The 13,912-nt window shown below is 42.6% G+C and overlaps 2 protein-coding genes across 2 annotated transcripts; one reads left to right on the forward strand and one right to left on the reverse strand.

Moving 5' to 3' along the window:
• Positions 1-5,360: 5,360 nt before the first annotated feature.
• LOC145481242 (uncharacterized) lies at positions 5,361-6,674 on the reverse strand. Its single transcript, XM_081459691.1, has one exon. It carries the CDS (start codon positions 6,477-6,479, stop codon positions 5,466-5,468), a length of 1,014 nt encoding a protein of 337 aa, XP_081315817.1. The 5' UTR covers positions 6,480-6,674; the 3' UTR covers positions 5,361-5,465.
• A 295-nt stretch (positions 6,675-6,969) lies between these two features.
• Positions 6,970-8,446, forward strand: LOC145481241 (uncharacterized). The gene has a single exon (XM_081459690.1). It carries the CDS (start codon positions 7,325-7,327, stop codon positions 8,336-8,338), a length of 1,014 nt encoding a protein of 337 aa, XP_081315816.1. The 5' UTR covers positions 6,970-7,324; the 3' UTR covers positions 8,339-8,446.
• The last annotated feature ends 5,466 nt before the right edge of the window (positions 8,447-13,912 follow it).

The following is a 13,912-nucleotide window of genomic DNA, read 5'->3' on the forward strand; positions in this document are numbered from 1 at the left end:
TGTCACTATCAGAACTTGTGCTCACAGTTCGCTTCCTTTCTCTTGTCTGGAGACGTTCCAGGACTGTAAGTTCACTAATGCCTCCCATACCATGTTCTTTTAAAATTATTTTATTTTGTGAATTGGAAAAATCGGGTTCTCTATCACACCTTTCACCAAATTTACAAGCACCATTAATGAAATGCTTACACACATGCAGGAAGTGGCACTGTTCACCTCTTTCGCAAGTTGCTTTGCTGTTGTAAAATTTATAGATCTCTGGTGGAGAGTGATTAGAACCTGACCTCTGTATCGATGGTGGTGGCATTGGAAAGTTACCACCAGTATTGCTTACTGGGCTCTGTACCAGATTTCTTCGCAAAGGGGTAGTATCTTCTGCTAATTTTTTTTTAAAAAAGAGAAAACACACAGAGAGGTTGTTATGGATAGCAGACGTGAATGCTTAAGTTTCTGGAAGCTTCTAGAATGTCAAGTCACGCAATGTTTGAGCCAGAACCCTCTACTGTCACGCTATGGAACAGTTTAGAGCATTGTACTAGATGATGTAATTATGATGTAATGCTATATAAATAGAAGCTCCAAGAACGTTCTAGAATATTAATTAAATGTGTATGGAGAATCAGTTAGATAGTAGTAGGTGTGGTAGTTCTCGGCAGAGACCGAGTGGGAAGGCTATAGAGAGCTATTGTTGTTGGAAAAACTATTGAGGAAACTTCTTTCAAGGTCAAGTGGATCGAAAGGAGATTTCTTTGGAGACATCGAGATATATCGTGAGTTCGTGTCAGTGGTGGCTAAAATTTTAGCATTAGGCTTAACTTAGTTTGACAGCAGATTGTATTGTTCAGAAATTGCTCCTTTGTAACGAAGATTATTATTATATAATTATTATAACGAAGATTATTATTATATTACGTATTGTTAAATAAATAAGTTGGTTCGTTGAAGAGCTTCGTAGTATATCTTTGTGTCGGTCGAGCGATACCGTAACAGGGTTAACACAATGCCGAATACATTTTCAAATAATTATAAATTATCAATAAAATGATTTACAAATTAGCAGTCCCAGAGAATATTGAGGGGTGACAGATGGAAAAACCCTGGTGAGAAGAGAGGGTGGGGGGGGGGGGGGAGGGGAAGGTCTCCCGTGTGAAAAGTTTGGGGCTGCTCACTGAAAAAATTTTGATTAAACCCTTACACAGACCAATCTGGGTGTGGCTTGAGCTTTAGGGTGGGCCATAGCCTAGCCGTAGTTTTTTGTACACCTTCGATTACTGTCACATGAAAACCACTCTCGATGCCATCGCTATGACGTCGAGTGTTTTACTGGAAAATACCGGTACCACTCGTGAAATTCATACGAAACTACATCCGGGACACGGGTGCCATATTTTGCATGTTTTTTACCAGTGAAGATAGCGATGACGTCATTTCGCAGTTTTCACGGTTGTCTGTGCAAACAGTCAGTTTGTCTTGATAATAAGATGAAAATTACGCGATGGCTTAAAGATATGAATTGTATTGCCTCGTGTTAAAAACAATATTTTACTCACTCGCTGCGCTTGTTCGTAAAACATTGATTTTTTCACTCAGAAATAAAACTAATATCTTTGCGCCGGAGCGTAATGTTTTTAATGTTCTACCCCAGCGTAGCAATCACATACAAACAGGTATTCGTAAGATCGCTCAACGTTTTCTGTAGTGATCACAACGATCACTGCAGCCAACTTACCGATCATACAGAAACCAGGCTTAAAGCAGCAAGCAAGTTACCAGGAGATCCGAAATTCCTTTAACAGAATGCTTCAACAGTTCTTCGCCACAAATTCATGTTTCACAAATCAGTAAACTATGAGACTCTTCATATGAGTCCTGTAACTGGGCTGACTTGGTTATCGGGACGAATTTTGTTGTCTGTTCATATGGAAAATTTAAGCCCGGTCTGCCGGGATAAAATCCAAGAAACACAACCAAAATGGTGGAACATAAACTCGTATCGTTCGCGGCCATCGTAGCTTTGTGGACTCTTGTAACTCTACTAATAAAGCTAATTCGCATACTCCTTAAGTGGAAATACATACAAGACAAAAATTATGCCATTTTGGCTGCTATGTTGCGAAAGCGAAGCTATTTTGTCTAGAAAGTTTCGTCCCAGTTACCCGGGCTGGAGTGTTCATATGGGAAAATTTTCATCCCGGTTACGGAGATCTCGGTCGCAAAAACCGAGATCTCGGTAACCGAGCCAGCCCGGCTTCTCATATGAACCCACCGACATTTTTACGAAGGAAAGTGTGGCAAGGCGAGATCTCGGAAACCGAGCCACCCCGGAGCCAGCCCGGTTGACCGGGCTCATATGAAGAGGCCCCATGTTACCTTATTGGTTGAAGAAGATTACTGCAGGCTGGAAAAGGCGAAGTTTCGGTTCAGTATCATGATACAACGCCGGCAGTGAAATTCTCTCCACAGATGAATTATCTCTGCGTCTGTGTCTCTATTGACATTTTCTTTTGTCGTCTACTTCAGTAAACGTAATCATTTCTGACTTAAGGTTCATTTCAACGCAATTAATTTGCTAGTCACAGTAGCCAGCTGCGGTGCCGAAATTTGACCCTGAACTTACTTTACTTTAAATTTGACATATTCAAGGAAAATGGCATCGTGCGACACAATTATCTCGGACCTTCCCCTTAAATTAAATAGTTCAGAGCCAGAATTCTAAGAAATATAGACCAAATTAACGGACAATATACGAGGAATATTTCAGGACAAACTCCTATCTCGCTTTCTTTCCTCGCGAGTTTCATTCAACCCACGCGCAGAACACAACGACACCGTCTTTGGCTACGCATAGATAAAACTGAAACGTCGATTTCAGGCAATCGACTCAGATAATTAGGAAAAACAAGAACGAATTATTATAAATATTGAAATAAGCAGTGAATAATAAGACAACAATGTCATTTTTGCTTGGAGGATGCGAAATGATTACAACCAGCTCAGTGAATATTTCACAATTAAAATCCTACCAAAACAGTTTCACTGACGGACTCCCAAACAACCACTGCCATTCGATCACATCACATTTGAAACTTGTTAAAAAACACAAACTAATTCATTAAGTAACTTATTCGTTATTCTTATGGTTATAATTGAAAGGCGCGTACCCAAATTGGACACTCCCTAACTCATGTCTTGCTTAAGAATGCAATTAAAATTGACCACTACCAATTCCTTTGAGTCGCCTGGTTTTAAAAACACACTTTGAAAACATGGGCTTTCAGTTTTGAGGATGGGCCTACTTTACTTCTAACTTCTCTATAAAATATCCTATAGGTATAGATAACACTATGGGAGTAGATAACAGCGCTTTAACTCTGTACAACAGGCTGTTAACAAAACCCTTTTCTCTATAAACCTCAATGGAAGAAGGAGTACAAGTCGCCTACAGGTACATTTATTATTCAATCCTTTGTCAATTGTTTTGCTTTAGTATCTGCTGACTAATGACCGTTTTATTATATTTCCTTTTTTCATGAACAATATTATATGTCCAATTCACATGCAAACGTTTCCAATAATTTTTTTTGGAATAAAAACACCCACAGACTGGTTTTTATAAGCGCACAAACACAAATATAAGTCGAATATGCTGATGCGATAGACTTGTTTTAATCGGCGCCCTTTGTTAGGAAATTTCCCAAACAAAAGGTGCGAATTATCAACAGTTTACTCACTGTATACGTTATAATCTTCTCATGGGCCAAAGTTCCTAACTTACAGACAAAATTACCTCGATGATGATTATCGACGAGTTTCGGTGTTCTGCAGTCTACCACCGCCATCATCATCGTCATCATCATCATGATCATTGTCATCATCATCATCTTTTATTTGCCACATCATCAACACAAGCATATACAATAATAACAAAAAAGAATTGACGGGGCGAGGAGACTTCTATATTGGAAGCCACGTCAGTTGTTAATATAGTAGTTTTAAGTTTTGTGTCCACGGCATGACCAATTCAGCATTACTTACAGAGTGAACTACCTCTACAGGCTGAATCACATCTTCAGGCTGAATTACCTCGTCGTTGATCATCGGCGAACTTTTGGATCCTTCCTTATAGAGAAAGAGTTATCGGGTAGTAGCTTTTCTCTCGACTCGCGATTTAATTTTGTTTGCTACACAAGCAGTCGGTATTACTTCGCCGAAGATCTTCGGCGAGTTTTAATGCTCTTTCTTATTTTGTGCGCTCCAGTTTCTTATCGTATACTTCTGGACACCTCGCTTTAGGGAACATTGCTCGGAAATAAGGAATGCCGTTTCATATCTACGCTAATGATTCTCCGATCGATTTTTCAATACGCCAGAGTTGGTTAACTGGATGTCCTCTAACAAATTAAAGTTGAAATCTGATGAAACATCATAATTTCCTCCCAGGCCCTAGTAGTTCGGCCGCTTAATATCTGCGATGACCAGATCAGAGCTTCGATTTCGGCTAGAAATATTAGTGTGAGTTTTGATTCTGATAGGAATTTTGAGTAGCATAAGTGTTACATCTTTCTTTCACATTGTTACGAGTATCGTTGAAGAGCAGGGTTGTTTCCAGACAGAACTCAGGATCGCTGGTAACAGCAACAAACTAATTTATTTCCGTAAGGTAACTTCACGAGTTTACAGCACTAAGCTTCTTCAAATTTGAATTGATCTCTCTCACAGAAGGAACGCTCGCTCTAATATACATGAGGCTTAAAGTTCTAGAAACTTCTATTTGGAGCTAAATTAAGTTGTTTGACACAGTTTCTAATCTGAGTAATTACATAAAGATCAGAATGTTCTGGAATGTTCTTATTCAAATTGGTCACGGCTGAATGACTTCCGGTTCTAGATTGTTCTAGAAATTGACTTAGACAATTTTTCGTAACACACATTCGCAATGTATCTCGTATAAGAAAGTACTTAACCACGGAGTGTATCATGTTTTAGTTCATGCTTTCGTCACGTTTAGGTTGGATGGCAGGAACGCGTTATTGCACCGACTTCTAAAATAACTTTTGCAAAACCTCAAGCTGCTATAAACTGTGCTGCTCGTCTAATGTTGGGTAAAAATAAGTATGATGATGTCACTCCAGGGTCGATCGGGCTTCATTAACTCCCATTTAGCAAGCGTATTGTTTTTAAGTTTCTACTATTGACATATGAGGTGCTTAATAGGCCTGCACAAATGTATATAACTGATCTGTTGAATAGCTATGTCCCATTTTGGTCAGGACTGGAAAATCTAATGCATCCTAGCTAATATTTCACATGCAAATTTGTAGGTTTCCTCTAACTGTATACAGGGAAAAACTAACGATAGACAAACCCGACGTTTCGGCGACATCTTGGCGCCATTGTCAAGGGAAACTAATTAAATATGCGATTTCAAGAGTAACTAAGAGTTCAGAGTTTCTAATTTGCATAAGTTAGACAAAGACTTTAGCGCGAACTGAGTCTGATTGTACATTTAAACACGGTCGTAATTGTTTAATGAGTAACATCTCATTAATGAGACAATCAAACTTGTTGTGGCATTTTTTCAACACGCTAAAACAATTGCGAAGGTCATCCGGAATCCTGCCTGCGTGTCTATTATCATAGTGATTGCGTACTGACGAGGTCTTGCTTCTATGTCCATCAACGCGTACGAACAGATGGCCACGGGTGTAACCGACATAACCAGCATCGCACTGGTCACACTTGAAGTTATACACAACGCATTGTTGATCAATGAGCTGAGGCTTAGGTTCGCTTGTCGGGAACTCCTGGGCAATCTTGCGGCTCGTAAACACCGGTTGAACACTAGTCTGCAGCTTCACACTGAGATCTTTCAACTGTGTCTTGACGATATTAGCAGACTCCTGGTCTTTAAAGGGTATGACAACCCGAGTAGTGTTTTCTGTCGTAGATCTGGACCGTAACGAGGGCTGGTCAGCGACCTTTAAATTTAGGAAGGTTTTGACAGTGGAGTCAACAAGCTGCTTGGGATATTTCAGTTTAGAGAAAACAGACTTCAGTCGTTCGCACTCCTCAGTGAAGTAGGACCATGACGAAGACAGGCGATGTGCGCGATCGAGCATAGTTGTCAATAGTCCGCGCTTGTACCTATTATCGACATGACTGTGGTAATGGAGAAGCAGACCACTGTTTGTTGGCTTCACAAACACTTTAGTTTCAATACGAGGCGCTCTGTTTAGGAGTTGAGTACCGAGAAAGGGAAGCATTCCATCATTTTCGACCTCCATAGTGAAGTTGATGGCGGGGTGAGCGTGGTTGAGGGTGTTAAGAAAGTCCCTAGCTGTAGACAAATCGGGCATCACAGTGAATGTGTCGTCAACATATCGACGATAGTAAGGTGGCAGCTTGCCCTCAACATCTAATTTCTCTTCAATAGACGACATGAATACGTTGGCTAGCAAGGGCCCAAGGGGGGACCCCATCGCTACTCCGTCGATCTGTTCATACAGGGATCCATTAAATTGGAAAAGCTGCCCCTTGGTGGCCACACCCAAAAGATCAATAAGGTCTTGCTTTGAAATGTTCAAATCATACTCGGAATTAAACCAGTTGTTTCTAAAGGCTCTGTCTGCGAGAATCGTAATGGTTTCATCCAAAGGTACATTCGTTAACAAGGAGGGCACATCATTCGGATAGTAGATGTATATGTTCCGACTTATCCATTACAACGACTATCCGAAGCTTCTGTCAATGACACCAGCAAATTTCGTCCCATTCCTTCTGAACGAGCAAAAACCCGAGGCAGACCACCCAAGCAGTATCATCCGCTTTTAGCAAAGGAGGCTCTTGTATAATCTATCATCACAAGGATCCTCCCTCACGCTGTGGCCCAGTCTCTTCGTCCGACCGGTTCTAGACTGGCACACCTGTACGGGTTACCGAAAACACACAAGGAGAAACTAGCCATGCGACTAATACGTATAATTATGCTCTGGCGAAATGGTTGGACAACAAGCTCAAACCGTTGTCGTTAAATCAGTACACAGTCACGGACATTTTCGATTTTGTGAACGAACTACCGCGAGACCTCAACATAACACCTGGTGACTTGCTGGTGTCCTATGATGTGTCCTCCTTGTTAACGAATGTACCTTTGGATGAAACCATTACGATTCTCGCAGACAGAGCCTTTAGAAACAACTGGTTTAATTCCGAGTATGATTTGAACATTTCAAAGCAAGACCTTATTGATCTTTTGGGTGTGGCCACCAAGGGGCAGCTTTTCCAATTTAATGGATCCCTGTATGAACAGATCGACGGAGTAGCGATGGGGTCCCCCCTTGGGCCCTTGCTAGCCAACGTATTCATGTCGTCTATTGAAGAGAAATTAGATGTTGAGGGCAAGCTGCCACCTTACTATCGTCGATATGTTGACGACACATTCACTGTGATGCCCGATTTGTCTACAGCTAGGGACTTTCTTAACACCCTCAACCACGCTCACCCCGCCATCAACTTCACTATGGAGGTCGAAAATGATGGAATGCTTCCCTTTCTCGGTACTCAACTCCTAAACAGAGCGCCTCGTATTGAAACTAAAGTGTTTGTGAAGCCAACAAACAGTGGTCTGCTTCTCCATTACCACAGTCATGTCGATAATAGGTACAAGCGCGGACTATTGACAACTATGCTCGATCGCGCACATCGCCTGTCTTCGTCATGGTCCTACTTCACTGAGGAGTGCGAACGACTGAAGTCTGTTTTCTCTAAACTGAAATATCCCAAGCAGCTTGTTGACTCCACTGTCAAAACCTTCCTAAATTTAAAGGTCGCTGACCAGCCCTCGTTACGGTCCAGATCTACGACAGAAAACACTACTCGGGTTGTCATACCCTTTAAAGACCAGGAGTCTGCTAATATCGTCAAGACACAGTTGAAAGATCTCAGTGTGAAGCTGCAGACTAGTGTTCAACCGGTGTTTACGAGCCGCAAGATTGCCCAGGAGTTCCCGACAAGCGAACCTAAGCCTCAGCTCATTGATCAACAATGCGTTGTGTATAACTTCAAGTGTGACCAGTGCGATGCTGGTTATGTCGGTTACACCCGTGGCCATCTGTTCGTACGCGTTGATGGACATAGAAGCAAGACCTCGTCAGTACGCAATCACTATGATAATAGACACGCAGGCAGGATTCCGGATGACCTTCGCAATTGTTTTAGCGTGTTGAAAAAATGCCACAACAAGTTTGATTGTCTCATTAATGAGATGTTACTCATTAAACAATTACGACCGTGTTTAAATGTACAATCAGACTCAGTTCGCGCTAAAGTCTTTGTCTAACTTATGCAAATTAGAAACTCTGAACTCTTAGTTACTCTTGAAATCGCATATTTAATTAGTTTCCCTTGACAATGGCGCCAAGATGTCGCCGAAACGTCGGGTTTGTCTATCGTTAGTTTTTGCCTGTATATGTTTATCTAAATCATTGTTGATTAGGATTCCTCTAACTGAAATGCAAAATTCAAGTGGATACCCAGACCACCATTCGGTCTTATCGTGTAGGCTTGACGCTTTTACCCGACAACGTGAATTGAAATAGCTGTATATCAAAGGTATTTTAAACCTCTCAAAACCTTACTTGACAAGTATCTCTCCATGCATATTTCAAGCTTTATACCATGCCATAGAAAATACTCGACGGTATTACACTCAACCTTCGTATCGTCCGTAGCGCGTAGGTCGCATTTATTGTGCTGGTTCTGTATTTTCTATGGCGTGGTATAAAATACAGTTATGCCTGAAGGCTCGATATTGATATTTTACGGTTTTGGGAATTGAGGGACAAAAAACACTTTAAAAAATTAGATAGAATACTGTTATATCGTTGTATCTTGTTTATTGCCTGGAACTGGTTCTTTAACACCCTTTTGTTATTGGTAGTTGCACTTTCTATGGAAAATATTCATCATCAGCATGGCATGTACCGATACATAAGCCATAGTCAGGCAAGGTGCAACGACAATTTAGCTTATCGCAGAGGCCAGCCAAGAAAAGAGCTGAAGAAACACAATACTAACGGTAATTGAGGCCGCGAGAATTTCTTAATCAAATTAGGAATCTTCCCATAACGGCTTTATCCAGTTCATTTAGGTTTAGCTTTGTTCCATTTAACTTACTCTTTCTGTCAAAGAGTCAATTTTAATCAAGATTTCCTTTTCAGTTGAGGTATAATGACGGAAACTCACTTTTACTCATGCGGTGAAAAAAAATTTAAAGCACAATGTCTGAAGTTGAATGGCCGTGCGAAGTAACGGCAAAAAATGACGGAAGGATTCATTTGTTACCACAACGAGATCACTTCTAGCAATGTTTTCTCTTGGCTCGGCAGTAGCGCTCTTGTTTAGAAGATATTTTGGCCTTACCCATCCACCCATAAGCTTATTGAAGGGCAAGAAAAATCAACCAAAACAGATATACATCTGAACCGCTGTTCCTTACGAACAGTTAAAGAACGAAAACAAACTTGTATCATTTAAGAGACGTATCTCAAGTCGTCCTTTTCGCATCAGAAGTGTACGTAGTAGCTCTCGTAAGCTACCATTCTTTTATTATTGCAGCAGCTGTTGTTTCTGACCCTGTTTGTTTTATTGACTACTATAGGGGGTACTGGTTCTGTGACACCTTGTAACACAGCATGTTACAACAAGATTGCGAGACTCATCCGTAAAACCTCGCTCGAAAAATCTCGCTCGGCTTTACGGATGAGTCTCTCCATCTTGTTGTTACATGCTGTGTTTACAAGGTGTGCACAGAACCAGTACCCCCTATAGTAGTGTCGCAGTCGCAGTCGCAGTGTGTCACAGAACCAGTACCCTTTTTTTCCACAAAGCCGGGTCGCAGTCGCAGTCGCAGTGTGTCACAAAGCCGGGTAGCCGAAGTAGTAGTTTCGACAACCATTTTTTGCGCGGTTGTTGAAGAAGCGCGGTTGTCGAAAGTGCACCCAATTTTTTCGTCAACCATTTTTGATATACAAAGTGTTACAGAAATATTTCCTATTGGAGAATTATCTGCACATGTATATACGCCGCCATGGCTGCTGAAAGATATTCGTCAGATGTTCTGCAGATGTTCTACGGCTCAATACCGAGGAGGGAAAACATAAACCTACCAGAACCGTTAAATAACGATGTAGAGCCTTTATTAGACGGGTTTGAATTAAACCAAAACAATTTTGGTGAATGGCTTCGTGAGTGGAGAATGAGAACATCCGAAGAAAACCCAAAGAATAAAGATCTCTATATGTTCGAAAGAGAAAATAGAGAAGAGATCGTCAATCTGATTGAAAAAGAAATTCTGGAGTTGAAAAACGTCAAAGCAAGTTTCCAGATGCAAGTAAAGTTTTCAATAGAAAGAAACGGCGAAACGCAAGAAATGATGCATTTTTTCCAAAACGACGAGCGGCAAGTTTTCAACCGGAATAGCGAGAACCCGATAAAAGAAAAATTTGATAAATTCATTGAGATAACGAAAGGAGAAGTGGAACAATGGAGTGCTGCTGGATCAGGATGGTATGTCGAAAGCATAGAGCTCGTTTACGTGAAAATTGCGCGCTACGATCCGCTGGGGGTAGGAACCTATTTGCCTCTCCCAGCGAACCTGGCAAAAAAGAAGGCAATAATCAACGTGAAAAACAGAGAAAACGAGTGTCTGAAATGGGCTCTCAGAGCCGCCTTATTCCCTGCGCCAAAAGGAAAGAACCCCAACAGACCAAGCAGCTATCCGGCCAATGACGGAATCAACTACGAAGGAATCGACTTCCCAACGCCGGTAAAGCAGCTAAACAAGCTCGAGGCGCAAAACAGAAACCTCGCAATAAACGTATTTGGCTGGGAAGACGGCCATGTTACGATCCACAGGGTAAGCGGCAGAAGAGAAGAAAAGAGCGTGAAGCAGGTAAACCTGATGCTGATTGAGGAAGGGATGAACCAGCACTATTGTTGTGTAAAGCGGGTGAGCGCTCTGCTGTTCGACAAGTCGTTGAACAACAAAACACACTATTGCATGATGTGCTTGTCGCGTTTCACAAAAGCTCACACGCTCGTGGAGCACAAAAAACATTGCAACGGTGTGAACGGCAGGCCGACAAGGGTCGTGATGCCAGAGGAGGGGAAAAACACGCTTTCTTTCCAAAACTATAAAAAGCAGATGAAGACGCCCTTCGTGATTTATGCGGACTTCGAGACATTGGTCAGAGAGATTCCTGGCTGTGTGCGCGGGCCAGAGAGAGCAAAGCTACACAGAGAACACCGAGTGGCACGAGGCATGCAGGTATTCATACATAGTTGTGAGATGCGACGGTGAAATTACAGGGTCAAATGTTTACAGGGGAGAAAGCGCGGTGGAAAAGTTTTTCGAAGACATTCTGGAAGAAGAGGTGAATATAAGAGAAAGAATGGCCGAACCAAAGCCGATTGTGATGACGTGGAAAGACTGGGCAAGTTTCAGAAACGCAGCCGATTGCCACGTTTGTAACAAAACTTTGATAAAAGACGAATTCTTGGATTCTTTACCCGTTTGGAACGTTGAAGAAGCGGGTGAAAAAGGCGGTGAAAAATGCAGCTACTGGGGGCAAGGTCACAAAAAATGTTTTTACAAGGCACAGAAAGAGAAAAAATGGGGGGTGCAAAAGTTGAAAGGATTGATTGACGAGAAAGACAAGTCAGAAGCAAAATCGCAAGAAAATTGCAAGTATTGCGGAAAGCCATTACTTCAAAAAAACTACAGAGACGCGGTAAAAGACCATTGCCACATAACGGGCAGGTACCGCGGAGCCGCGCACAGCAAGTGTAACAATCTATTGCGAATATATCCCAAAACCGAGCAAATACCAATCGTATTCCATAACCTGAGGGGTTACGACGCGCACCACTTGATGCAAGCGATGTCGCAGCTGCAGAAAGATGTGAAATGCGTTGCTAACAACATGGAGAAATACATCACATTTTCGGTTGGAGGTCTGCGTTTCATCGACAGCTTGAACTTTTTGCAAGGAAGCCTTCATTCACTTGTAAGCGCAACACCGAAGGAGTCATTGAAAATAACATCAACCATTTCAAAAGGTAACGACCTGCTTTACAAAAAAGGGATCTACCCTTACGAGTACATGGACTCACATGGAAGATTCGGCGAGACAAGGCTTCCGGACAAAGAGAAGTTTTACAGCAAGCTGAACGACGAGCACATAACAGACGAAGAGTACGCGCACGCGCAGGCTGTCTGGGAGGCTTTTGAATGCAAAACGCTGGGCGATTATCACGATCTTTACGTGAGAACGGATGTCGCTCTGCTGGCTGATGTTTTGGAGAACTTTCGAAACCTCTGCCAAGAGCAGTACGGGTTAGATCCGGCGCAATATTTCACGTCGCCAGGACTATCCTGGGACGCGCTCTTGAAAAAGACGGGGGTCGAGCTCGAGCTCTTCACAGACTACGAAAAGCATCTATTCGTGGAAATGGGGATGCGGGGTGGAATCTCCATGGTAAGCAAGAGGTACGCCAAAGCAAACAACCCCCAAGTGCCAGACTATGACCCCAGCAAGCCAAAAAAATACATCATGTATCTCGACGAAAACAATCTTTACGGATGGGCGATGAGCAAGCCCCTCCCGAAAAGAGATTTCAAATGGAAGCGCGACATGCCCACAGAGGAGGAGATCCTGAAGAAAAAAGAGAGCGCGAAGAATGGGTGGATTCCCGAGGTCGATCTCGAATACCCTCCAGAACTGCATGAGGAGCACAACAGCTACCCACCGGCGCCGGAGAAAAAGGTCGTGAAAAAGGAGTGGATGTCGGTCTACCAAAAGAGGCTGATGGAAGACCTGGAGCTGAAAACCCAGGACAGCAAAAAGTTGCTGCTGACGCTTCAGGACAAAAAGGACTACGTCGTGCATTACAGGAACTTGCACTTTTATCTGAAGCAGGGAATGAAACTGAAGCTCGTCCACAGGGTGCTGGAGTTCGAACAAGAATGCTGGATGGAGCCGTATATCCGGATGAACACAGAGTTTAGGAAAAAAGCGAAGAGCGACTTTGAAAAGAAGTTTTACAAGCTCATGAACAACTCGGTTTTCGGCAAAACCATGGAAAACCTGCGGAAGCGCGTTGACATCAAGATTGTGCGCAACGATGAGACGAACAAAATAAGGAAACTGGTTGCCAGCCCTCTGTTCGCAAGGCACATTTTCTTTTCAAACGTCCTGGTCGGAATCGGGGATGACGATCCTTGACAACAGCAAGATTCTGATGTACGACTTCTTCTTCAACGAGCTGAAAAAGCAATACGGCTCAAGGTGCGAGCTCTTGTACACAGACACCGACAGCCTTCTTCTCGAGATTGAAACAGAAGTCGTCTACGAAGACATGAAAAACAGCATAGACCTGTACGACACGAGCGACTACCCGAAGGAGCATCCACTCCACTCAAACACAAACAAATAGGTCTTAGGCAAAATGAAAGACGAATGTGCCGGAACCCCCATAGCAGAGTGCGTGTGTCTGAGACCGAAAATGTACTCCATCCTGAAGGCGGACGAAAAAAATTTCGAAAAAGCGAAGGGCGTAAAAAAGAGCGTTGTCAAGAAACAAATAATGCATGAACAGTACAAGGAAACGCTTTTTGGTGCGAAGCAGCTATGGCATGGAATGAACATTCTTCGAAGCGAGGGACACGAAATCTACGGCATGCATCAAAACAAAATTTCGCTTTCGCCATCTGATTCAAAGCGATGGATAGGTGACGATGGCATCCATACAAAAGCTTACGGGTACACCAACATGGAAATATTGCCTACATTCACAGATGATGAACTTAGAGAGTTGGAAGCCGAAGTTTCAAAGTTGCTCTGGGGGTAACTGT

The sequence above is a fragment of the Orbicella franksi genome, chromosome 3 (genome assembly GCF_964199315.1).
Source record: "Orbicella franksi chromosome 3, jaOrbFran1.1, whole genome shotgun sequence".
Classification (NCBI taxonomy): Eukaryota; Metazoa; Cnidaria; class Anthozoa; order Scleractinia; family Merulinidae; genus Orbicella; species Orbicella franksi.

What these genes read in the sequence shown, in the direction of transcription:
- LOC145481242 (XM_081459691.1), bottom strand. Translation starts at nt 6,479, where the DNA reads ATGGGGTCCCCCCTTGGGCCCTTGCTAGCCAACGTATTCATGTCGTCT.
- LOC145481241 (XM_081459690.1), top strand. Translation starts at nt 7,325, where the DNA reads ATGGGGTCCCCCCTTGGGCCCTTGCTAGCCAACGTATTCATGTCGTCT.